The 25213-nt window shown below is 40.9% G+C and overlaps 1 protein-coding gene across 1 annotated transcript in view; it reads right to left on the bottom strand.

Moving 5' to 3' along the window:
- Nucleotides 1–2907: 2907 nt before the first annotated feature.
- The window catches only part of LOC120536659 (syntaxin-1B), a 180300-nt gene continuing 157994 nt past the window's right edge, over nt 2908–25213 (bottom strand). Inside the window, exons 4-10 of the mRNA XM_039765092.1 lie at nt 24618–24692; nt 24406–24479; nt 23038–23146; nt 19558–19631; nt 14664–14801; nt 14444–14554; nt 2908–6572 (exon numbers count right to left, since the gene is read on the bottom strand). Coding sequence (XP_039621026.1) covers nt 6492–6572; nt 14444–14554; nt 14664–14801; nt 19558–19631; nt 23038–23146; nt 24406–24479; nt 24618–24692 — 662 coding nt within the window. The 3' untranslated portion in view covers nt 2908–6491. The remainder of the gene's footprint in view (nt 6573–14443; nt 14555–14663; nt 14802–19557; nt 19632–23037; nt 23147–24405; nt 24480–24617; nt 24693–25213) is intronic.

Genomic DNA, 25213 nt, shown 5'->3' with positions numbered 1-25213 from the left:
CGGGACGCTTGGTGGTAACCTCTCTGGCCGACGGTGATTCCCCAGCCTCCCATAGGGCTCCATGGGACATGGAGTCTTCCACAGACCAGTTGGGAGTTGGGGTGGCCGCTAGGGGGTGCTGCCTGGATTTCACAGCCCAGCTGGACAAGTCTTCAGCCCCACCCGGAAGTGCAATTGGGACCAGGTGGTCAAGCGCCTGGAACACTTCCGGGTGGGCTATAAAAGGGGCCAGCCACCACCACTCAGTGGCCAGGGAGGGAGGAGTGGTGGTGCCAGCAGGCAGTGATTTGGTTGTGGTCAGTGCTTGTTTGGGACTGTGTATTGCCTGTGGGGTTCACGGGGAAGACGTGTGAGTCTGTGCTGGGACGGGCGCAAGAAGGCGCTATTGTTACAATATGCACATACTGTACATACTTATATGAATACATAAACACATATATATATATATGCAAACATATACATGTACATATGCACGTATATATATTCGCATTCTTATAATTACATGAATACATAAACATATACATATATGCAAACATATACATGTACATATACACTTAGGTATACATATACAAACACACATATATATATATATATTTATATTTGCACATTCTTATAATTGCATTAATACATAAACATATATGCGTACACATACTCATATATATATATGTACATATATGTATATTAACGCACATGTCTGTAATGATGGATTTCCTCGTCCTTTAGATTGCTGTCTCCTTTACCACTTCGACAGACTAACCAAAAATTGTGAGCAGGGCGGACATAACGTACAGTACGTATTTAATCAACCAAGAAAATGATATTTCATAGAGGGAGACCATCACATCTGACAGTTCAAAGTTGATTTCCTGTGGATCGGTAGAGAAGCTGGGGTAAAAGGTTCACAGGATATATTTGATTACTTTTAAGTTCCTCGTTTTTCACCTGGCATTCCAAAAACCTAACTTTTAGAGCGGCGTACAGATCTGCCTATCAATAAAATGTTGGAGGATAATAAGCGCCAAGTGCAGGGACAACTATTCTTGCAATCCAGAGAACTGCAGGACGATGTCTTTCGCTTAGCTGATTTGTTTTCCTTTTGCATATTTTATCAGAAATCGATTAATTATTGCGATTTAGCGGACCCAAAGGTCTTGATGTTGCCCAGATGATGAATCAATCCTGGAATGACTGTATTGTTAAACGGTTGTACTAAAAATTGCATATGTTGAAACAGCTAATTAATGGTTTATTTGTATTATCCTGAGCCTGAAAATGGAGCTCTGTTAAGCACAGGATGACAAATCTATTTGACGGGTCTCGCTCCCTGCTCTACCGCCGTGTATATCATATTTCAACACTAGATGGCAGTGCACGTTTTCAGCTCTCTTAATCAGAGGGCGGGGCCAGACATGTGACGATCCAGTAAGTACTCTTTCAAAGACGGGAGGAAGCTGTTGTTCTGCTTCGGGCAGTAGCCTCCCTTCACTTACAATCAACAGTGCAGCACGTCACATGGTGCGTAAACACGTAATGCACGCCACGCACTGTGCAACACTCAACGTTTTACAAATGAGGGAGAACCATTGGGTGCGTTGCAATTACCTAATAGCTAAGATGTCCCAATTTGTCACCCAGAGCTGGCATTCCCAGCCACCTTTAGCTGCCGGTACTGTATTTGAAAAACCAGAACCAAAAATAGTTGCTTAATTTCCTAAATACGCATATGAACATAAAACATTTCAACGTGCAGATGTGTGGGTGTGAAAATGCGAATAGCATTCAATAGCAATAAGAGCCAATAATCCATAACTGTGGACTCCTATTTCAAATTTTGACATGATTTCATTAGACGATTTGTTTTCGGCTTATAAAAACAAACCAGACGATTTTTCTTATCAAGTCACTTTCAATTCAATAAAGTGAGTTAAACATAGCAAGATTAAAACCCAGCTCTCTAGACGAATGACTTTTGAGCGCCTTACTTAACAAAAACAAGATGAAGGGGTCAGTTATTAAATAATGCAATTACTGTCGAAGCACAGTGAGATCTTTTAAACGGTGTTACATGAGGACGGATGTTTTAGGTGGTGGGGTGATTATATGGCTTTCAATGGAACGTACAGTAGACGATACCAGTAAGAGTGAATCAGCTATGATCCGACTCGCAACCTCAACAACTAAATAAAAAGTTAAAAAAAATGGGCAGCTTTCTATAAAATGGAGACCTTTCTAGCAACACACCACATTATAAATAAGAGCCAGCAGATGGCGCTGTTGTGAATGCTCCACCACAGCTCCACCTATTGTCTCAATGCAGAATTGCATCTTTTCCCAGTTGAAAATTTGAAATAAGAAAGAAACAAATAAACTCTCCAGCATGTAAAACTGATTTTCAAGAAAGGGAGAGGAGAGAACTAATTTGCAATCTGCAGCCCCTGTTTGTTACTTGTTTCTTTTTTTTTTTTTCTTTTAGCATAACAAACTTACACAAAAAAGCAACACACCTTCCCTTTAAGGGAGAATGCAAGGAATGATGGGAAATGTAGTGCAGCCCCATAAAAACGAGTAGTCAATGTTCTGTCACACTCATTGAGCCGGCAGAAGTCTGTCTACTTAATGTCTATATGTACATATATATTTTTTTTCTCTTTCCTTGATATGCGAGGCTAGGAACACAAGACCACCTTTTCAATGGATACAAGCTTTGGAAAGCCTCAAAATGAGTCATTATTCATAGTATAATAATAATTATTATTATTTTTAAAGTTGTCATTACTTTTTCTTTTCAAAATGAGTGTCATGATTATAATTTACACTTTTGTTGTTAAATAAAAATAAATAGAAAAAAAAATCTTAAAAAATACAAAACAGAATAAGTCGACCAATCACATTACAGACTACAGGATACCATTGACAATAAAACAATTGCACTGTTAAAAAAATAAATAGTAAATAATTACAAATAAACAAAGAAAAGGAGAAGTTATTTTCTTGCCTGTTTGCTTTTTTGAGAGAGATGTGACAATTAAATCAACGGCTGTTTTCGTTTTTTCTCCCTATTCGTTTCTCGTGATTATTTCGTATTCAGTACACGCCAGGCTAAAACAAATAAAAAGTAAGAAAACAAAATGCTGTGTGCTTGGTAGGTCGAGTCTGACACATGCTAAATGGCGTTCAATAGAGTGAGTAAGCATTTGGTACAATTGCACTTCTTGATGCTGACGTCTTCACCGAGGCTCAGCAGAAGACTAACTCTTTATTCCAGAAGCAGACGTGAGAAGTTTGACTCACTGGGAACCAGCAGGTGAGGCCACACCGTGAGGGGTTATGCTATAACTTGTCCTTAAATTCTACACAAGCGTATTCTTGCAGGTCACCCAGGTCTCCTTGTGTCTGTTAGTTCCTGTCTCTAAACGTCTAAGGTGATCTTCCTAGTGTTTTCAAGGTGGATCAGGATCCAGTAAGTTTACTGTTCTTTCCTGTTTCTTCTTGGTCATGGTCTTGGGTCTAGAAGAATCCTCAGAGGACTCACCACTGGTAAGCTTGGTCAATCTTACTTTTGATGTTAGGGCCTATTCTGCTGATAGTGATAGTCGGGATCTGTCAGTTTTTCTTCACACATTTAGGTCTGAAGAGAGTTCAGAAGGGTCTGATCAGGTCTGTTCATATTTAAGAAAAAAACTTCTCAGAACATTCTAAACTTCTGGGTAGGACCAGGTCATCAGGAATGGTGTACAGTGAACTTTGATCTCCCACTTAGATTTGGCTACTGGCAATAAACCTGATGGCAGTTTTTTTAGGGTTCATGGGTATGGAAACCTTGCAGAGAACTTAGTGGATATCCAGACTGGTCATTTCTTTTTTACATCGTAATGTGGTCAGTCTTAAAGTCCAGATCAGTCTCCACTCAAGTCAATCTTTTTTCCTGGATAACTGGTTTGGTGCAATAGTTCAACAGAATCCAGTCATTTCATCAGATTTGACTTGACTGGTCAGTTGCTGAGATTATTTTTTTAGAGCCCTGATTCTTACATTTTGGTCAGATCAGACTTCAGGAAGATCATGCTCAGTAAGATCAGCTTGGTGTTTCGTTATCGACAGGGGTCTAGTTCTAGGCAGAACAATGTAGCCAGTTGCAGTGCAATCAATCCTTGTTGGGTCTGCTTGAATGTTAGAATGTTTAGCAGTCACTATTTTTCACTTCTGGCCCCATTAGGACTCTGGATAATCCTTCTTGTGTGGTTAAAATTCCTGGTAGCTCAAAAAGGAGCGCCATTGCTGAATTGTCTTCCTTGAGTCAGGTGTAATCAAATGCAAGATTCATTCTGCTGGGTCTTCAAGAAAAATCCATTTGGGTTAGTCCTGATTCTATCATTGGGATCCTACCTTTTTTTGGCTTGGTTACACCAACTGACATCTCAAGACAAATCCATTCTGCTTAATCTTGGTTTACTCATCAAGGCCCAACCTGGTTTGAACCTCTTCTAATGCGTGAAGCTTGGTTTGGCTTGGTAAAACCAACTGACATCTCAAGACAAATCTGTTTTGATTAGTCTTGATACTATCTTTAGGACCTCTCTTAGTTGAATCTTCTTGGTTTGGCTTGGTTTACACCAACTGACATCAAAAGACAAATCCATTCTACTTAATCTTGGTTTACTCATCAAGGCCCAACCTGGTTTGAACTTCTAATGTGTGAAGCTTGGTTTGGCTTGGTAAAACCAACTGACATCTCAAGCCAAATCCATTTTGATTAGTCTTGATACTATCTTTATGATCGCGCCTGGGTGAATCTTGTTGGTTTGGCTTGGTAAAACCAACTGACAACTCAAAATGAACCCATTCTGCTTAATCTTAGTTCATTCATCAAGGCCCAACCTGGTTTGAACTTCTTCTACTGTGTGAAGCCCAAGACAGCTCAAGGCTTGACTAAGCATGAACCTTGGTGCCTGTTCTGGTTTGGACCTTCGTTTTAGAATTTGCTTTGTCTTTTTGCACTTTGAGGGGCCAAAACTAGTTTGTCTGTCTTCTTAAAATTTACTCTAATCAAGTCTTGACTGAGTTCAACACAAAATTCTTTCTGGCAAGTCTCCATGAACTCAACAGGAATTATGGTCTACCAGTCTTGGTGGTTCAGCCTAGTTTGGTCTTAATCTTACACAACAGAATGATCCCATCTTTGGGAGTTCTGGCATGGTTGGCTTTCCATCCTTAGCAAAATATTAACATTCAGTCAAAAATCCATTTCCAGGTACCTAAAGAAGTCTTCTCTGTCACCATTTCCAGAGTTTGAGGACAGCATATCTTGTACATTGATCTCAATTTGTTTTGGACTTGTGATAGTGTATTTCCTCCTCTTGGTAAAATTTAGGCGGACAATACTTTGGAAGCATCTTCAAAACAGCTACGGCAAACTTGTCCTCAACTGCTTCACAGAAATAAAAAGCAAAAAAGTGACAAAAGAAAAAAAAAATATGAGAGGTCCAACACCAACTTGTAAAAGTATCTGGTCATGAATTTGGTCCAGAGAAGATTTTGTTGATCACGGGGAGAGCTTTTCTTGTATCTTGCTTCGTTGTTGTTCAAGGATGGTTTAGGGGAGCCTGGCCGTGGGGAGTGGGGACTTAACAGTGTGCTTCTTTGCTGTACTGCTGACGCTGGTCGATAACACTGCCAAGCAGCATATGGACAGTTCACAAACGTTAGATGTGAACCCTACGGTTCGGGTTCATTGCAGTTGTGCTGTTTCTCACAGATCTCGTGGGGTGATCTCTGAGGAGTTGGGATTCCATTAAACTGAAGAGACAGTTTCAGTTGGGTGCAGGAAAGTTCTGGGTAGGGAGTCGGAGGATTGAAGAAGGGACTTGTGTTTTCCTTCTGCCTCTTACAATCTTCAACGTGCGGGGTGGGATAAAATCCATTGGTCAGAATTTAAGCTCACGGGTTTTCTTTGCATACATGCCAACTAGCCGTTACGGGCGGAAACATTTTTCAGCAAGTTGAGAAAATGAACGCAGAGATCTTTGGAGAATGAAGTCCTCCTTTTGCTGGAGGCTCCAATTCACAATTTTATCTTTTCTTTTTCTTTTAATGTCCACTTGGCTTTAAATGGCACCCCTCCAACCCACCGTTCCCCAGTCCACCCCAATTCTGGACCTCGTCGAGCCCAACCTTTAAACTCGGCAAAAATGGATGCCCTGATTTAATTGTCACCTTCAAAAAACATGATTTCATTACAGGTAGCTGAATTATGTGCTGTTGAACTTCAATGCATGTACATTGTTAGTATTACATACGAACATTTTGTTTTGTATCAATATTTTGTTGTCGTGCAATCCCCTGATGTTTCCCCTTTGCTCTTTCTTTCTTGCATTCTTTCATTTTGCTCATTTCTCTCACTTGCTTTCTTGTATGCTTTTTGTATGTGTTTTGTTTTTTTTTTTGTTTTGTTTTTTCGTTTTTTTTGTTTTCACTCCTACATTTTTGTATTTTTAAAACCCCAGAGTTCCTCCAATGCTGGATGCAAGGACGACCCCGAGTACTACGCAGCAGATAATGATCATGATCTTCTTCTGCATGAGGGAAGAGAGGGGAGATGAAACAGACAGAAAGGAGAAAAAGAGAAAAAAAAGGGTCATTAGTGAAGTCGATAAAAGTCAAGTACAGCAAGCAGAAAAGCAGACCTTCAGTTTGGAGCTGCGTCAAGTCACACAGTTGCATTTCTTAAAATGATTGAACAGATGATATGTGGTGAACTTCTTAAAAAGATTCATTGGACAATAAAAGATCTGCAATACTTTAGAACAGATAATCTTATCTCCTAAAAATTAGGGTACCTGGTGATTGAATGCACTCTGTAACCAGCAGGGGGCGCCATTAAGCCCCAAACCCCAGGCACAGTCACGCCAATACAGTCACAAGTTTATAAACGCTATCTTAACATACAGGTTAACACAATCAAAGTATAAGCAGCACAGAAATACAAGCCACTCTCCTCCCATGAACCTCATAACTCTGACTACCTGCTTCTTTTATCTTTATCTTTGAGTACTTCTGGGGCTAGGACATGGTCCGTTAGAAGCACGTCTGGGTCAGACGGGAGTCTCACAAAGTAGGGACCATATCCTCTGCAGTGTCCACCCAATAGGCTCCCATGAAGCCCCCTGGGTATCCAACTGGGACCTGAAATCCCAGGGTCGATGCCCTCCAGCTTATCAGTGGAGACAGTAGCCAGATGTTGTTGCTTTCCTTGTCCCTTCTAACATACTGGCCTCCCTACTGGGTAAGGATTCTTGCTCCCATCCAGACAGATAGCCTTTCTTTCCAGTTTCTTTTATTGTGGTATCCCTCCCAGGTAAGAAATCCCCCTCTGGGATGGCCGTCCATCTCCTGGGGCACTCACAATTCATATTGCAGATGAAAATGAAAAGCAACGTAACATCCATCCGTTATCCAACCCATTATATCCTAACTACAGGGTCACGGGGGTCTACTGGAGCCAATCCCAGCCAACAAAGGGCACAAGGCAGGAAACAAACCCCGAGGGGCAGGGCGACAGCCCACCACAGCAATGTAACAAAGTAATGGCAATAATAATTATTAATTCTTTACATTTATATAATTCTTTTCTCATTACTCAAAGTGCTTTTCACAGTGAGTGGGGAGCCACTTCAACCACTACTAATGTGCAGAATCCACCTGGATTATGTGACCGCAGCCATTTTTCACCAGTATACTCACCACACATTAGCTTTTAGATGGTGAAATGGTAGGAGATAGTTAGCCAATTTGAGACAGGGGATGATTACGGGGGGCAGAAAGACTAGGCCATGAATGGCAATTTAGCCTGGACATCGGGATACAACCTACAGTTTATGAGGGATGACCAGTGATCTTCTATGACCACAGAGAGTCAGGACCTTGTTTTTACATCTCATCTGAAGGACAGCTCAACATGTTTACAGCACAGTGTCCCCGTCACTGAACATTCAGACCAAAGGGTATGTGTCTCCTGCTGGCATTACCAACACCTCATCCAGCAGCAACCCAAGCTTTACCTAGATGGTCTCCCATCCAAGTAGTGGCCGGGCCTGAGCATGCTTTGGTTCAGATGGATGACCTCTTCTGAAGTGCATGTGGTGTGGCTACTGGCCAAGTACGGGTCAGCCCATCTGATTTGCAGATTTACGATTCTCGGATCCTCCAATTCGTGGGTTTGACATCAAGAATGAGATGTTCCTTATTTCTTATTGCTGCATGCTATTCATTGTACTTCTGGTGGGCTGTGTGCTCATTGGATCTCTGTGTTCACACACACAGAGCCCACCCCTATAACTCAAGACAAAATAAAACCTGTTTGGGATTGTTGGGGTGAGTCGCCTGCTGTCGTGTGATTTAGAATTTCCAATCAACTTGGCACACGCATCTTTTGGAGAAATCAGAGTACCCGGAGAAAAACTCTTATTGTCTTGGGGAGTCAGTGTGAACTCTACACATACAGTGCTGCGGTTTGGGATTTGAAATCAGAAGGCTGGTTCTGTAAGGCAGTAGGCCTAAGTGGTACTTATACACCTGTACGTTTACAAATGTCATTTTTAAGAAACAAGTTGGCATTTACTTAAAACAAATGTGATTAATAGAAAATAAAGATAGAGTATACACCCTTCAGCCACAACTTTTAAGCCACTGAGAGGTGAGATGAAGAACATGGATGATCTTGCTGCAATGGCACCTGTCAAGGGGTGGGATATATCAGGCAGCAAATGAACAATCTGTTCTTGAAGGTGATGTGCTGGAAGCAAGAAAAATGGTCAAGCATGAGGATCTGAGCAACTCTGACAACTTGGTCAGAGCATCTCCAAAATGGCAGATCTTGTGGGGTGTTCCAGGTATACAGTGGTTGGTATCTACCAAAAGTGGTCCAAGTAAGGACAACCAGAGATGGGTACCCAAGGCTCATTGAAATGTGTGGGGAGCGACGGCTAGCCCATGTGGTCCGATCCCACAGAAGAGCTACTGGAGTACAAAGTTCTGCAAAATGTAACAGTCGCATTGAGAGAATGGTGTCAGAACACACAGTGCATCACAGCTTGCTGCGTAGTCGCAGAGCAGTCAAAAAGCCCATGCTGACCCCTGTTCACCACTGACAGCACCTACAATGGGCAAGTGAGTGTCAGAACTGGACTATGGCGCAATGGAAGAAGTTGACCTGGTCTTATAAATCACATTTTCTTTAAGATCATGTTGATGACCAAGTACATGTGTGTGGTTTTCCTGGGGGAATCATGGCAGCAGGATACACTATGGGAAGAAGGCACTGTGAAGTTCTGGACAATATTCTAGTAGGAAACCTTGGGTCCTGCCCTTCAGGTGGATGATACTTTGACACCCGCCACCTACCTAAAGATTATGACAGACCTCACCCAACCTTTCATGGCAATGGTACTCCCTGATGGCTGTGGCCTTTTTCAGCAGGATTAATGTACCCTGCAACACTGCAAAAATTGTTCAGGAATGGTTTGAGGAACACGACAAAGAGTTCAAGCTGCTGACTTAGCCTCCAACTTCCCCAGATCTCGATCCAATCGAGCATCTGTGGAACGTGCTGGAAAAACGAGTCCGACCCATGGAGGCCCAACCTCACAACTTACAGGACTTAAAGGATCTGCTGCTAATGCCTTGGTGCAGATACCACAGGCCTCCAGAGTTCTTGTGGAGTCCATGTCTCAATTGGTCAGAACTGTTTTGGAGGCACGATGGAGGCCTACACAAAATGAGTCAGGTGGTTGATTGGTGTACGTATTTTTTTACATTTTGCATTTTACGAATAGTAAATTAGTATTACAATGGGAACAGCACTATGCTTAATGAAACGAAGAATGGGAATCTTTATTGTAACAAGTGTAGAAATTTTATATGCTGCTTACGTTATGCAAAAAAAGGCTGACCTGGGAGCAGATGTGTGTGTGTGTATGTGTGTGTGTATTGAGTCGATTTACGCACACATTGATCATACATAAGTCATACATGAATATGTGAGTCAAAGTATAAACTACAGTAGTTAAATTAGTCAGGGTGTTATAGACTGACATGCAAGTTCATGTTTGTATTGCAAACCCAGTCAAGAAGAAATATCTGAGCGAATTCATAACAGCTGGAATGCAACGGAGACAATTAAAATTGGATTAGGCATCCATTGCCGACGATGTGACATTTGAATTGGGGTTTGCTCAGATGCGTTGGAAAATGTTTTCTGAATGCAATAACAGCTCGCTATCAGCTGTAGCTCTGAATACCAATTATACAAAAAGTTTATTAGCAATGTAATCCAAGAATAAAGTCAGAAAACGATGTAATGTATTAACAATTGGAATAAATGACAAGCTAGGGCTGGCAAGGGACCGTGGCACTGACTGGAATGTATAAAAGGTGAAATGGCGGGGTGTTTCGGCGAGCATTAGCAACAGCAAATAGACGGCTTAGCAACAATTTTTAAACATCTGGAAAAGAGAGTGGAACTGGAATTACTTCCGACCTCCTGCCGATATTATTTTACTGAAATGGCAAATTAACCTATTTAATTTCTCCCAATTCCTTGACACATAAATTCATGCCGCCCACGGCTGGGTGCTGCCCTGATGCCAAGATAACACATGAGCCCCCGTGACCCTAAATTAGAGAAGTGGGTACAATACAATGGTGGGATGGATGGTGTACATGTACATGAGTAGGAAATAAAAAAAAAATCAGCTTCAAGTGCGCATTAAGTGTCTGCAGCTTGGCGGGTAATTATTCAGTAATATGCACACTCAGACTATGAGCACAAAATAAAGACTCTTTAATTACAACACTAATTTCATTTTATGGTAGCTACTCTGCCTGAAAAAGAAATCGGGGAAAAGAGACTCATTGTCAACAGACGTTTGCTTTCATTCATTGTACGCATCAGTCTTAAAATTCAAAGCTCTGGGAATACGTTCCCTTTACCTGACACAGAAAATGAGATCCTTTTCTTTTCTTTTCTTTCTTTGTGTTCGTTTCTTGTTCACATTTTCCTCCAGTCTGTCATAATTACACATTAAAGCAGGGCTTTCCAAGCTCAGTCCTGGGGAACCCCCAGTTTAATTGATCTCAAGGTTTCTTTATTTAGTTATCTGACTTACAAATATTGGGTGTCTGCATAGTCTCCGTGCAATTAGAACATATTATTAAAAAACAAGGGGGGAGATAGTTCTATACAGTAATAAAGAAACATTATAGAAGTATTCTTTTTATTATAATTTTACATGGATTCCACTTGCTGCATTAAGAACACCAAGTTGGTCTTCATTTCTCACACTATTATGATTCACATGCACACAAAAATGTCGAAAAACTTGTGAATCCTCCAGTCTAGAGCCGAAAACTAAGTGAGCCCAGATAAGACTCAGTCCGAATGTCTAGGCTTTAGACCTGTCTAGGCCTCAAAATGGAGACCAGCCTTATAAAGTTCAAAAATCAGATGAGAGAGCTTCACTGTCTCAAAGTATGTCTCACCAGAGACAAACAGAGATGTTAATTGTTGGAGGGAATGACGCTGATCACAACAATATTCTGTCATCATTTAACTCAGTTGGAGTCCCCTTTAATTTAACTGAATCAGCCCGCAATCTCGGAGTTCTCTTTGACTTTAACAGGTCGCTTAAAGCTCATATTACAAAGTTATCCAAATCAGGTTTCTTCCATCTTAAAAATGTTGGGAAATTAAGGCGCTTTCTAAATAAACAGGATTCTGAGAAATTAATTCATGCATTTTTTTCTAGTAGGATTGACTACTGCAATGCGGTGTTCACTGGATGTTCAAACTGTTCTTTATACAGCCTCCAGTTAATCCAAAATGCTGCTGCAAGAATTATTACAAGAACAAGAAAATATGAACACATAACTCCAGTTCTTAAATCCTTACACTGGCTCCCGGTTAAGTTTAGGGCAGATTTCAAAATCCTCCTTAAATGGCCCGGCTTACTTGTCTGAATTTATCATGACTTACAAACCAGAGCGCACATTAAGATCTCAAGATGCCGGTCTGTATATGATTCTAAGGATTAATAACATAACAGTAGGAGGTCGAGCTTTTAGTTACAGGGCCCCCTAAACTGTGGAGTGGTCTGCCTGCTTCTATAAGAGATGCCCCTTCGGTCTCAGCTTTTAATCCTGTCTGAAGACTCACTACTTCAGTTTAGCCCACCCTGACTAGAGCTGCTGATTAACTGTACAGACTGCATCTCTGTTGTTAGTCATCAGCACTCAAACATACTGTAAGTAACATGATAGTTATAACTGAATACTAAACCTCACCTATTCTGTTTTTCTTCTTGGTACTCAAATGTGATAGTTGGTGCCACGGCCCACCTGCCTAAGGTAAAGTCATCCCTGATGGAGGATCGTAGGAATTGCCAGATAGAGGGGTCCTTTCATTGGTTTGGCTGGCCCAGCGCTGTTTCATTTGTGGAATGGCCAATTAGGGGAAGCAGATTGATGGCTAAGGTCTCCAGTACTCTAAACAAATCTAAATCATATTATGTGATATCATCTACTGTTAAATTCTGCTCCGTACTTGTAAAGTTTTTATTTTTATACTGTATTGAGGATTTGTTCTTTTCTGTGTATTGTATTGTATTGACCCCCTTCTTTTTGACACCCACTGCACGCCCAACCTACCTGGAAAGGGGTCTCTCTTTGAACTGCCTTTCCTGAGGTTTCTACCATTTATTTGCTTCAAGGGTTTTTTTTTCCTTGTCTTCTTAGAGAGTCAAGGCTGGGGGGCTGTCAAGAGGCAGGGCCTGTTAAAGCCCATTGTGGCACTTCGTGTGTGATTTTGGGCTATACAAAAATAAACTGTATTGGACTGATAAGAATAGAACTATGTAGAGCAAGTGTACGACTTAATTACATTTTTTTTCTTGTTTATTTGAAACTACATTTGTGTATTCCTTTGAAATGGAAAAAAGAGCAACAAAGATAGACTGGGGTGTAGTCATGCATATAGCTATTTCATTGATGAGTTGGAGGCTGCAAAGCAAAAAACTGAAAGAAGGCTTGAAGTGGCGTCCTCTCTCTCTATCTCTCCTTCTCTCTCTCTGCCATTTTCCACCCAGAGAAGTTGCTTCTGCTGCCAAATGTGGACAGCATGCTGGATTAAAGGCCATGTCAGACCGCATTGGACTAGAGATTAACAAACATTAAGACAGTCACCTGGTAGCCTATTATCAGGTTGTATTATTTTGAGCTTATTACAATAAAACGTTGGATTGTGGCTAACTTGGTCTGAAAGTGTTTTGCAAGACAAGCAAAAATTTGTAATAAATTTTAACTTGATAAATGAGCGAGGTCTTGCAATACGAGTAGAACGTGTACGCTTTGCCTGCTGAGTGTCACATGACAGCTGAGCCAACGGTTCTTCTCTCTCCGCGGGATTGCAGGTAATCATCTCCTATGCTCGGTCTCAGTCGGCGTGCCTCACTCGTATAGTTTAATGACAATGCAATGTTACATTTCCGCAAAATTCTCAAAAGGAGGCAAAGGCAACTGTCATTGGATGGATTCCTTGTTAAAAGTCGCCACCAAAAAGAGATTTCAGTGAGCTAACAGACAGCAGTGATTCCGTTAGTTATAGTGAAAGTCATCCTACACAATAACCATCCTTCTCTTCTCTCTCCTCTTTCTCGTCTCCCTCACACCAGCCACAATTGTTTTCAAAGGTAAAGTGCTCATTAATTTGTTTCATGTATTTTTACTTTATATTTTGTATTGATCATTTTTGTATGAATATTTGTGGGTTGTGGAATGGATCATCTGAGTTTCCATTATTTCTTGTGGGAAAATTTGCTTTGATATACGAGAGCTTTGGATTACAAGCATGTTTCCAGAATGAATTACGCTCGCAAACCAAGGCACCACTGTGTTTACAATACTTGAACATATTTGTAACTTTGTCTCCTGCTTGCTCTGGTACTGTATCTGGTTGCATGGGGTTATACAATGTAAAAGAAAGGCGATATATTGAACTGACTGTGTGGTAACAGTATGGGATTTGAAGCCTTATGTTATGTACTGCATAATTAACATTATAAAGGAAAAAATAGGGTCACCTGAAGACCCTAAACAACCAAACAGCCAGTAATCCAAATCAAGGAAAATACAATGCTTGCAATAATTTCACCAAACTTCACCAGAGTGCATTCAAATGAACTGCATGGGACTCACTTCCCCCAAAATATCAAAATCTGAAAATCATGCCCATCAAGGTAGGTCAAAGAAACTGCTACAAATGAAAATAAAAAAAAAAACCAATAACGTAGGCTCTATGAACAGCGGGAATCAGTGAATGGAAAAGGAAAGCAGACTTGTATTATCGATGGGCAGTTTAACCAGATTTCATTTGAACTCTCTGCCACTCACTTACCCTCCGAGCCTTGCTCTGGTACTTCACAGCCTTCTTTGTGTCGGACACAGCCCTTTCCACATAGTCTACGGAGTGCTCCACGTTATACTCAATTCTGTCGATCATTTCTCCCTGAAAAGATGGTAGTGCAGAATTACAGTGCCAATCGTCAAAACCAACACAACAAGGCAAACCAAGTAAACCGTGGAACGGGAAGTCTCTAGAAAACTGTGGCACTCACCTGGCTCTCCACCAGCATGGCCATATCTACAAACATGTCGTGCAACTCTCGAATGCTGTTCTCCAGCTTGATGATCTCGTTGTGCCTGGTCTCGATCTCATTCAGCGCTTGTTTGGTCATCTGGGAATCCATTTTGATCTGTACAAGTAGGTAAGATTAAACTTGTGAGCGTGCTTTTTGTAGGTAGAACAATGAAATAAGGAGTATAATTCACAATGCCAAGCACAGTCACCCAGTTATTTGAAAGTCGAGCTCTCAAGCGGCATTGAATTTTTCACATGTCTATCACAAGGACCTCCACCTTTTGTCAGATGTTTTGGTAAGTTTAATGCTTTCTATTATTTGTTTTCTTTACATTTCATATCATTTTGATTTTGGAATTCTCTCCTTTTTTTCATTTACGTTACAATCATTGTGACATCAAGTGTCACAAAGGCACATTAATTTTTCTCCGCAATCTATTACAAAATGGTGTTGCTCATTGAAAAACCAATACAAGTTCAAAATAACAAGTAAAAACTGCATAAAATGAAAACATGCCAATGCATTCCCTACAATATTGTGTTCAGTTTTGGAAAGTCTGAGATCTTCTAATCAGTCACCAAAGCAGGACAGGATCCCCTCTGGCCCATCCAAACAAGATCTCACCCCTACTCAGCCAGCCACCACACTACTGCCTGAGGCTGCGGCCTAACCTGGCCCAAAAATGGAGAAACTGGGTTTCAAAGATCATGTCTGAAAATATCAAAAAATATCTGGCAGGAAAAGGGAATACCGGAACAACTTAAGGCTCAAGATCAGTGAACTACAGGAATTTATTAGAAAGTCACAAAAATCACAAAAGGACAAAATGGTAAAACGTGAGTGAAAAGAATCCGGCCAGAGCAAGAAAGTCCTAAAACGTAATCCAGTAGACAAAACACAAGAAACGGAATTAAAAATCTACATTACCACAAAATCCAAAACTTACAGTACAGCTGCTCACTCAAAGAAAATCAGAAAATGAATGAAGCGCTAAGAGACTCACTTCCCATAATGAATCTGTACACTGAGGGTGGTCCCTTAGCAGTGAACCAGAACTAACATAGTAAGAAACCAATTTAAATTATAAAATCAATACAAAAAAAAAGAAGAAAGAAACGAACTATAGCAAGAATGGACACGCTGGCTGTACAATAGCAATGAAAAATAACTGTACATTGAAATAAAACACATTGTAAGAAAAGGCAAACTCAAAATGAACCAATAATGAGTTTCTGACAATGCAGATCATCAGGTTATTTAAAAGTTCTTCAAAAAGCAAACGCTGAATTTAACGCTCCTCTGTTCCCTGTCTTTATTTGAGCTTTTGCACATTATAGTTTATTTTCTATGTTCTCTTTTTATTTCTTTTTCTTGCTTCTGCACTTTGGTGTTCTGGTGCTCATTAGGAGCTTGTTTAGCTTGACATGTACTCTCGTTTCTAAAGGTGCCTTCAGCATAGCATGTACTCTTTGTCTTGTTTTTCTTCTTTTTCTTCATAAGGGCTTAGCTGTGTCAGAGTACACATAAGTTCAACATATACCCCATACTCTCTAACTCCCAGTCATTTGCTTAATCTCCCGTAACTCACATTGTAAAAAAAATAATAATTGAATGCCTTTGTAATGATTTCTGATTCTGTGTGTCACTTTGAGTAAATCTATTGGCCAAATATCTAATATTTTAATTATAATCATCATCATACTGGGATAAGCTTATACACCCCACCACAATGTCCACAGGAGTAATTATCCTGTCATATGGTTTAATTGAATCTGTATTGCATAATGAAAAGGCTAGATCTTTTTAATTTGATATAACTAGGGGGCTTCGCCTAATGCTCCTTTCATTCGAAAACCTCCCACCCACACCCCCCCGCCTGCACTATGTACCAACCACTTTGCATCTCTGCCACTCGCTTTGTGAATCAGGGGACTGAACGCAACCCAAGAAGATGCGATCGCTCCTCCGACACCCCCTCTTAAACGGCGATACAATGGGAAACAAATGCAGTTTTTTTTTTTACCTCCTCTTTGCTTGATCAGCTGCTGGCTGGGTGCTGCTGCCATGCCGTGTGATCTTCCGTTTCGCGCGGCGCACTTCTGACATATCACCTATGTCCATATATTCAATCTCTTTAAGCTTTTACCTTTTCATCAATATCGCATTGAATTTTGATTCCGTGATTAGAATTACATCGTGACAACACAATGTATAACTGCCAGTGAGTGAATATCATTTGTTTCTCTCTATAAGAAAATGTGTCTGACATAACCACGCAGGACTTTTCCAAATCTCTTTGCATAAGCTCTTGTCTCACGGGACATGAAAGTGTCTCTGAGACAATCACGTCTCGTCTCCTCCCAAGATTTGTGACAAAGGGGTTTGACGTTCCACATCACTTTGCCTACATTAAGCCTACATTACACACTTATATGTAAAAATTAGTTTAGAAATTAATTAGATATTTCTCATAATAGGGACAGTTTCTCATTGAGAATTTTATGTTAGCGGAACTCATCTCTTGTCACCGTTTGGTGTTTATCATATCTATGGTGTCCTCCACACTTTGCTAACTTGAATCACTTTCTGTTCACTTACTGAAACTGTTAGGACCTGACGGCTGGTGGACCATGGCTATAGAACTGATAGGTTCAACATGTTCTTACTGCCTTAATGTTCTAATTTCTGTTAAATATCAGCACCAACATTCTTCAGTTTAACTACGTATAATAATAACGAATAACGGTTTGACTGAGGTGTCGAGGATAGGTTTAGATAATCCTTAAATCCCTGAAAACCTTAGTTTAGGGCTACCACCATGCACAGAGTCAGATCTGAACAGAAATGTTAACCAAATGTAAATTCTTGGCCAGTGAGAGAAATGCCCAGGTATAACTTTATTAAGTATCATTAGCTGTGCACCGAGGTAAAGGATTTACACATAAGCTGTGAACGTATTAATTTTCAAGCCCAGAAGGTTGTTTTAATAGAGATTGTTTTGTACACTCACTCACCAGTACCCTTCTTTTACTAAACATTTCCTTAGATTTCATCAGATTACAGGTAAGACCCGTCTAGAGCACGCCTCAGACCACAAAACTGAGAGGATGACACATTGCATTACTATCCCTCAGTATGTGCGTCTCTGGAACTGCAGGTCTGACATTATGGTCAGCAGCACAGGAGCGCTGCAGGGGACTGGACATTCTCTGGTCCTGTTCAGCCAACATACATCGGACGTCCAATACAACTCGGAGTCCTGCCACGTGCAAAAGTTTGCTGATGACACTGCTATCATGGGCTGCATCAGGAGTGGGCAGGAGGAGGAGTACAGGAAGCTAATCAAAGACTTTGTTAAATGGTGCGACTCGAACCACCTACAACTGAACACCAGCAAGACCAAGGAGCTGGTGGTGGATTTTAGGAGCACCAGGCCCCTCATGGACCCCGTGATCATCAGACGTGACTGTGCAGAGGGTGCAGACCTATAAATACCTGGGAGTGCAGCTAGATGATAAACTGGACTGGACTGCCAATACTGATGTTCTGTGTAAGAAAGGTCAGAGCCGACTATACTTCCTTAGAAGGCTGGCGTCTTTCAACATCTGCAATAAGATGCTGCAGATGTTCTATCAGACGGTTGTGGCGAGCGCCCGCTTGTACCTGGTGGTGTGCTGGGGAGGCAGCATAAAGAAGAGAGACACCTCATGCCTGGACAAACTGGTGAGGAAGGCAGGCTCTATTGTAAGCATGGAGCTATGGAGCTGGACAGTTTGACATCCGTGGCAGAGCGACGGGCACTGAGCAGACTCCTGTCAATCATGGAGAATCCACTGCATCCACTGAACAGGATCATCTCCAGACAGAGGAGCAGCTTCAGCGACAGACTGCTGTCACCATCCTGCTCCACTGACAGACTGAGGAGACCCCACACTATGCGACTCTTCAATTCCACCCGGGGGGGTAAACGTTAACATTATGCAAATATATTGTCTGTTATACCCACCTCTCACTCTCCACCTTGCATTTTTTAACTTGCACTGCATTGTTATCACTCTTTAATTTAATATTGTTATTATTAGTATGCTGCTGCTGGAGTATGTGAATTTCCCCTTGGGGATTAATAAAGTATCTATCTATCTATCTATCTATCTATCTATCTATCTATCTATCTATCTATCTATCTATCTATCTATCTATCTATCTATCTATCTATCTAGAAACTGAAGGAGGAGCTGTGAGAAGACTGGAAGAGCCATACCTCATCCATAGCCTGGTAGTAACTCCTAACTCACAAGGACGGGAACCCTGAAGTACTTCTGGGCAGAAGAAAAGGCCAATTCTCCATCTGACCCGGAAGTGCGAACAAGTCACGTGGGAGGAAGGACAGAAGCACTTCTGGGTCAAGGACTATATAAAGGAGACCCAGCAAGGGAGCTGGAGTTGAGAGGTGGTGGACAGAGCTTGCTGGGAGGAGTGGAGGAGAGATTTGTGTTGATTATTGTGCTTATTATTGTTGTATTGCCTGTGAATGGTGGCGGAGGTGCTTTTGGGCACTACAAACAAGAAGAAAAGAATTAAATCTCTGTGATTTTGCCCTGTCTGTCTGTCTGTTGGATCGAAAGGGGCAACAGCAACCCCTAGCATCTTGCAGCCCATACTATTTAAGTCAAAAATCAAACCTGTTCGATTCTGTCATGGTTAGCCCCAGAAAGGAATGTCAATACATGACAAGAGTGCCATGCGATTCTCTTTGACTCACTAAGATTACGTCAAGCTAAACCTGATAATCATCATGAAAGCCATTTAATGTGACACTGGCTTAAGAGTTTCCTGACAGGCTGGTTGAATTTAACGTGGGTTTACTTACATCATCGGTGAAGATCGCAAGTTTTCCACTTTCCAGCATGTCTTCAAGCTCCTCGTTGGTTGTTGTCCTGCCAGCTGCAAAACAAATCAGTCTGTAAGCTCATTGCAATGGCGGGTGGCAAGGTACCAACAAAGATAAAGCAGGAGAACGAGAATATAGATATCAAGATGTAGAAGGTTTCACCAGCAGGATGTGCTAATTTTCAACTTTTGGACGTTTAGAAGATCTAACATAAAACACGTAACATTCTTAAACCACCTGTGTCTGCTCCAGTTTCTCTCCTGCCTCCCTAAAGATGTTCTGGCTGGCATAATTAATGATTTTAAATTGTGTGAATGTTATTGTGGCATTACTCATGCTTGGTCCCAGTAATGGACTGGCACCCAGTCTAGGTTATGTATGTACTGCCTTGCACCTAATACGTCTCTAATTCGGGAGGCAATGAGAACTAAATATTGGAAAAAGTAAAAAGGATGTCTCTAATTTCAAAATAGTAAAATAAGAATTGTCAGTACTGGCATTGGAACTAAAAGCATATTAGTAACTTGTCATCCAGGATCCAATTCTGGAGAAGCCCAGTGCAGAGAGAGGCATATGTCAGGAATAAGTCGAAATGCACATATCATACTGTGTGACCTATGAACCTAGGAGAGTTTGTATAACTTATGCACAATATGAAAACACGTGGTCAATGGTTGCTCTGCTGTGTTTTAGGACCTTACAACTTTACATTATCCTGAACAAAGGCACCTTTAGTAATACAGTGGAATCTCGGTTCACGAACATCTCTGACACGTACAAATCGGGTTATGACCAAAAAGTTTGCCAAACTTTTGTATCTGTTCATGACCACACACTTGGTTGACGAACAAGCCAGTTTCCCCTTCCGGTTCCATTTCCGCACGAATTCAGTCTCTCCCTGTAGTACGTTGTTCTCGGTCAGTCGTGCATCGCGCAGAGGGACTCTACCTCAAAACTGTAATCTCCTCTCCACCCAGCTTCCTGCTCACTTCCTTCATGCCAGAACTCGACTTATGTAATGTTACTTTTCTTGGTTGTTTATTAAAAGAAGTTTTTACAGCGAGCGGGTTCGTAAGGCTGCAGCGTGAACTCCTGCAGTGTTAGTTTTCTCTGTTCAAGGTTTTCTCAGTGTTATTAAATGTTTTTACATTTAGTTAACTATTACACTGGGCATTCTATGCTATAATTAACTATTTTTGTGCTTATAAATCTTTACAAAAATATATTTACATACAGTTCGTACGGTCCAGAACAGATTAATTGTATTTACATGCAATCCTATGGGGTAAATTACTTCGGGTCACAACCAAATCGGTTTGCGACCAGAGTTTTGTAACGAATTACGGTCGTGATCCGAGGTTCCACTGTACTTCGATGGCAAGGAGCATTCAAGAGCTGAGGTGCCACAATGAGTGAAGTAAGCTCTGGGAAAGTCACTCCTTCTGGGCAGTTGTCTAATTGAGTGAATAGCTTGCTGTCAAGCATTTTGTGTTTCTATGTTTCACTGAAATTATGCAGCCATCATCTCTACAGGCTACATCCACACTACAATGGTTTCATTTAAAAATGCAGACATTAGTCTGTTTTGTCCACACAACCCTAGCGTTTTTAACCCCTAAAAATGGAGACTTTTGAAAATGCTCACCAAAGCCGTGCTGTGTCAGCTTTGTAATGTGGATTTGTTAACACATAAGACTTTTACAAATGCGGACTCTAATCACACTCTGATTTGTTTGTGTTTATTACATAGCCTTTCCCTGATTGGGTCCTGCTCATTACAACATCTCATTTTCTGATTGGTCACCTTCATGGAAGAAAAAAAATTCCAACATAGCAGATATAAAGGAGTTGCTTTCCATATCACATGTTGTGTTGCTTGCCTCTATGCATCTAAACTGCGTTTTGTACAATTTGAATGCTGCATACATGTGCAAAAAGCAAACAATTTACCATTCTCTACAGTTTTGCGATAAATCCCACGACTTGCGGAATTACCATCCCTTCAAGGATTTGTCTGCCAATCCACACATTCCCAGTGTAAGAGAACATCTACATTATAAGGCAGAGTGGAGGCTCTGAGGCTAAAGATCTGTGCTGGTATCTGGAAGGTTGCTGGTTTAAGTTCGGTTACTGCCCGAATAGGGAACCTACTCTGTTGTGCCTTTGAACAAAACCCTTAATCTAGAAATTACTCCAGGAGTGCTGTAGAATGGCTGACCCTGCACTCTGACACCCAAAGGTCATTTAAAAAAATTAACAATGTATGTCAAATCAAAGAGTGAGAGGGAAGGTCTACAGGACGGTAGTGAGACCAGCTATGTTTTATGGGCTGGAGATGGTGGCACTGATCAGAAAGCAGGAGACAGAGCTGGAGGTGGCAGAGTTAAAGAGGTTAAGATTTGCAATGGGTGTGACGAGGATGGATAGGATTAGAAATGAGGACATCAGAGGGTCAGCTCAGGTGGGACAGTTTGGAGAGAATGTCAGAGAGGCGAGATTGCGTTGGTTTGGACATGTGCAGAGGAGAGAGGCTGGATATAGTGAGAGAAGGGTGCTAAGGATAGAGCTGCCAGGGAAGGAGAGAAGAGGAAGGCCTAAGAGAAGGTTTGTGGATGTTGTGAGAGAGGACATGCAGGTGATGGGTGTGACAGAACAAGATGACGAGGACAGAACAATATGGAAGAAGATGATCTGCTGTGGCGAACCCTAATGGGAGCAGCCGAAAGAAGCAGAAGAAGATCAAATCAAAAATGTGTTTTCAGTCGTTTTAGCACTGACATGCACTGAGATGCTTTCATAAATGATGTGAAGACGCTAGTGTGGACAGAGATTGTTTTCTTTCTAAAAATAACATTTTTAGATGAAAATGTGGTAGTGTAGACATCGCCTTATAGTCACACAGAAGCAGTTCCTAACTGTTTTGACACGCTTGTGTTGAAGGATTATTGTGAGAATAGATTATAACTAGAAGATGGTAACGTGAAGCAAAAATCGTAGAAAGATGGGAAAATGAGGTCAGAGCCCAAAAAGACAAATGATATGACAACCAAATCAGGACAGCAAAACGAGAATCAGAAGTTGGGGTCAAAGAGATGAACAAAAATCGAAAATGATACCTGAAGTCCACTTGTTAAAGTGACCTTCTACATTAAACTTCATGTTCAAGAAATATGATCTACCGAATGATAATGTGTAATGTGATCTTCACCATATTCTATCATCACATCTTGTGATGTAATCGATATGACAATCACAGTCACGTGATACGTCAAACAGCATCACATAAATAAAGGAACAAAATGGGAATAAAATGAAACTTTTTCGATTCAATTCAAAATGATCAAACAACTTCTATGAAGTAAAAAAAAATATCTAAAACAAACCAGAATAATAAAACATATTAATTGTTACACCGGGGGTGATCCACAGCTGACTTTCTGTATGAAAGCGGCTACTTACTGATCTCCAGTTGTCTCTGAATTCTGTCCTTGCAGCGATCGCGGTACTTGGACTGCGTGGTGTTGTATTCGGTCATTACCTCAACAAACTTGCGTGACAGCGTTGAGTGCTGTGAACGAGAAGAAGGGAGAGGTAAAAGGAAAGTAAAAAATGTGGAGCAGCCAAACATCAAATGAGAAAAGAAAGAAAGAGAGAGTGAAAATGAGAGATGGTCAGAAAGAGGGAGTGTAAGAGAGGTGAATGACAGACAATAGGAGAATTTGGAGACGTGGGGAAAGAAGAGGATGAAAGAGAGGGGGTAAGGAAGGGGAAAAAAATAGACTGTGAAAGGAAAAATATCAATAGGCGAATATGGAGGGAATGACGAGATGGACAATCACAAAGAGGGAAATTTTTAGATCAGGGAAAGTAAGGGAGAAAGGAATTATCAATTGGGGGATGTAGACAGAAATACATGAATGGCTGAACAAGGAAAGAAAACGAGAGAGAGAAATAGAATTTAGAGAAGAAAGGCAAGAGGGAAGATGTATGGAACGTAAGAAAGAGGAAATAAAACACTTAAGAGTGCATGAGGACGGAGAAAGAGAGTCCGTTTAGGAAAGTTAGAAGAGATGATGACAAACAGAAATAGCAGAGGAAAAAGTGCATAAGGAGGGAGAGAGAAAAGGGACAAGGGGATGAGTGCCAGAGAAGAATGAGAGGAAGAAAGTGGAAGTAATGAGAGATGGTGAGAAAGAGTGAGAGTGTAAATGGATGGATATGATAAATAACGTGAGGGAAAAAAGCATGAAGATGAAACATAGAAAGAGAGGGATGAAGAGTAAGCATGTCGAACAGGCAAATAGATAAGAGGAACAAGGTAAAGTTGAAATACAGGAGACGGAGGATAATGGTGCTATAAAACAGAAGGAGAGAAACCAAAGAAGGAAAGAAACAACAGAATGGAGAAAAAATTAAGAGATGGGAAATGAGGAGGTAAAGAGAAGTAAAGCAGAAAGAGATAAAAGGTAGCAGTGTAAGATGTGGGGAGAGATGATGAAAAGAAGAGAGAATGAAATGAAAATCATAAGAAGGACAAAATGAACGAGAAAAAATCTAAGAAGTAAAGTCAGAGAGTGAGAGACAGACATGGAATGAGAGAGACTCGTTATTATTCACACAGTATTGTGCATTGGATGACTTGCACTTCCAAAGCGATCAATTTGAGGTCACCCCTAATTACCCTGATACTTTCATGTCTTTGCTCCAAGCAACAATCTGATCTGTGAAACTCTGTGGAAGAACACCTGAAAGAAGAGGAAGTGCACCTTCCAGCGAGACGTGAAAACAGCTAACAGCAAGGACTACCAGAGAAGATGAATGGCCCACCTGTGTCTTTCGAATCCTTAAATCTGCTGAGGATCTGTTAAGCCCTTCTTCTTGCTCGATACTCTGTTCGATTGCTAAAGACACAAGATAAAACAACGAATAAGTCTGAGGAGGACCTGCCCTTGTTTTTGCGGTTGTGAATTAAAAACGTTGGAGTTACCCCCCCTCTTCAGAAATAACCACCTACTGCACACCCCTCAGGAAAGACTCACCTTTTAATTTGGAGCGCACTTTGTTTGCAGTCTTTTTGATGTCTGCGGTCAAGTCTTCCAATTCTTGTTTGGTTTCTGCCCATTTGAATGAACAAGGAGGAAGACAAAAGAACAGATATTAGACCTATGAATCCAACCACTTTTGACACCTTGAAAGGTGTTTTTTTTTAACAATCACTAACATTCTGCTCTTGCAGTCAGTCTTGTCTTGGAATTTGGTGATTAGTTCCAACATATCAGGGTCCCAAAATTCATCTACATTCTAAGCTTTCCCTTATATATTTTCTGTATGTCTTATATCCAGTGACTTCTGACTTTTCGTTCATTGTCCAGTTGGTTTGAGTGTCACAGCCTACCCTAATTCTTACATCTTTCTTTATAATGAACCCCATTACACTCTTCTACTTCCTCTTCCCTAACTCTGTTTTGTTACCTATTTGCTTTAAGATCATCTACATGATGCATTTGTCATTTGTACCCAATTTTTGTACCTTTGTTTTATCATTATTACCTATCTGGTACCTGGTTCCTCCAAGTTTGGATTTCCACATATCGCCTCACTGTGACCCAATTCTATGTTTCACATTACTCATATC

This window comes from Polypterus senegalus, chromosome 10 (genome assembly GCF_016835505.1).
Source record: "Polypterus senegalus isolate Bchr_013 chromosome 10, ASM1683550v1, whole genome shotgun sequence".
Taxonomy (NCBI): domain Eukaryota; kingdom Metazoa; phylum Chordata; class Cladistia; order Polypteriformes; family Polypteridae; genus Polypterus; species Polypterus senegalus.
Note: the sequence above shows the minus strand (reverse complement) of the source record. Positions and strands in the feature narration are given on the sequence as shown.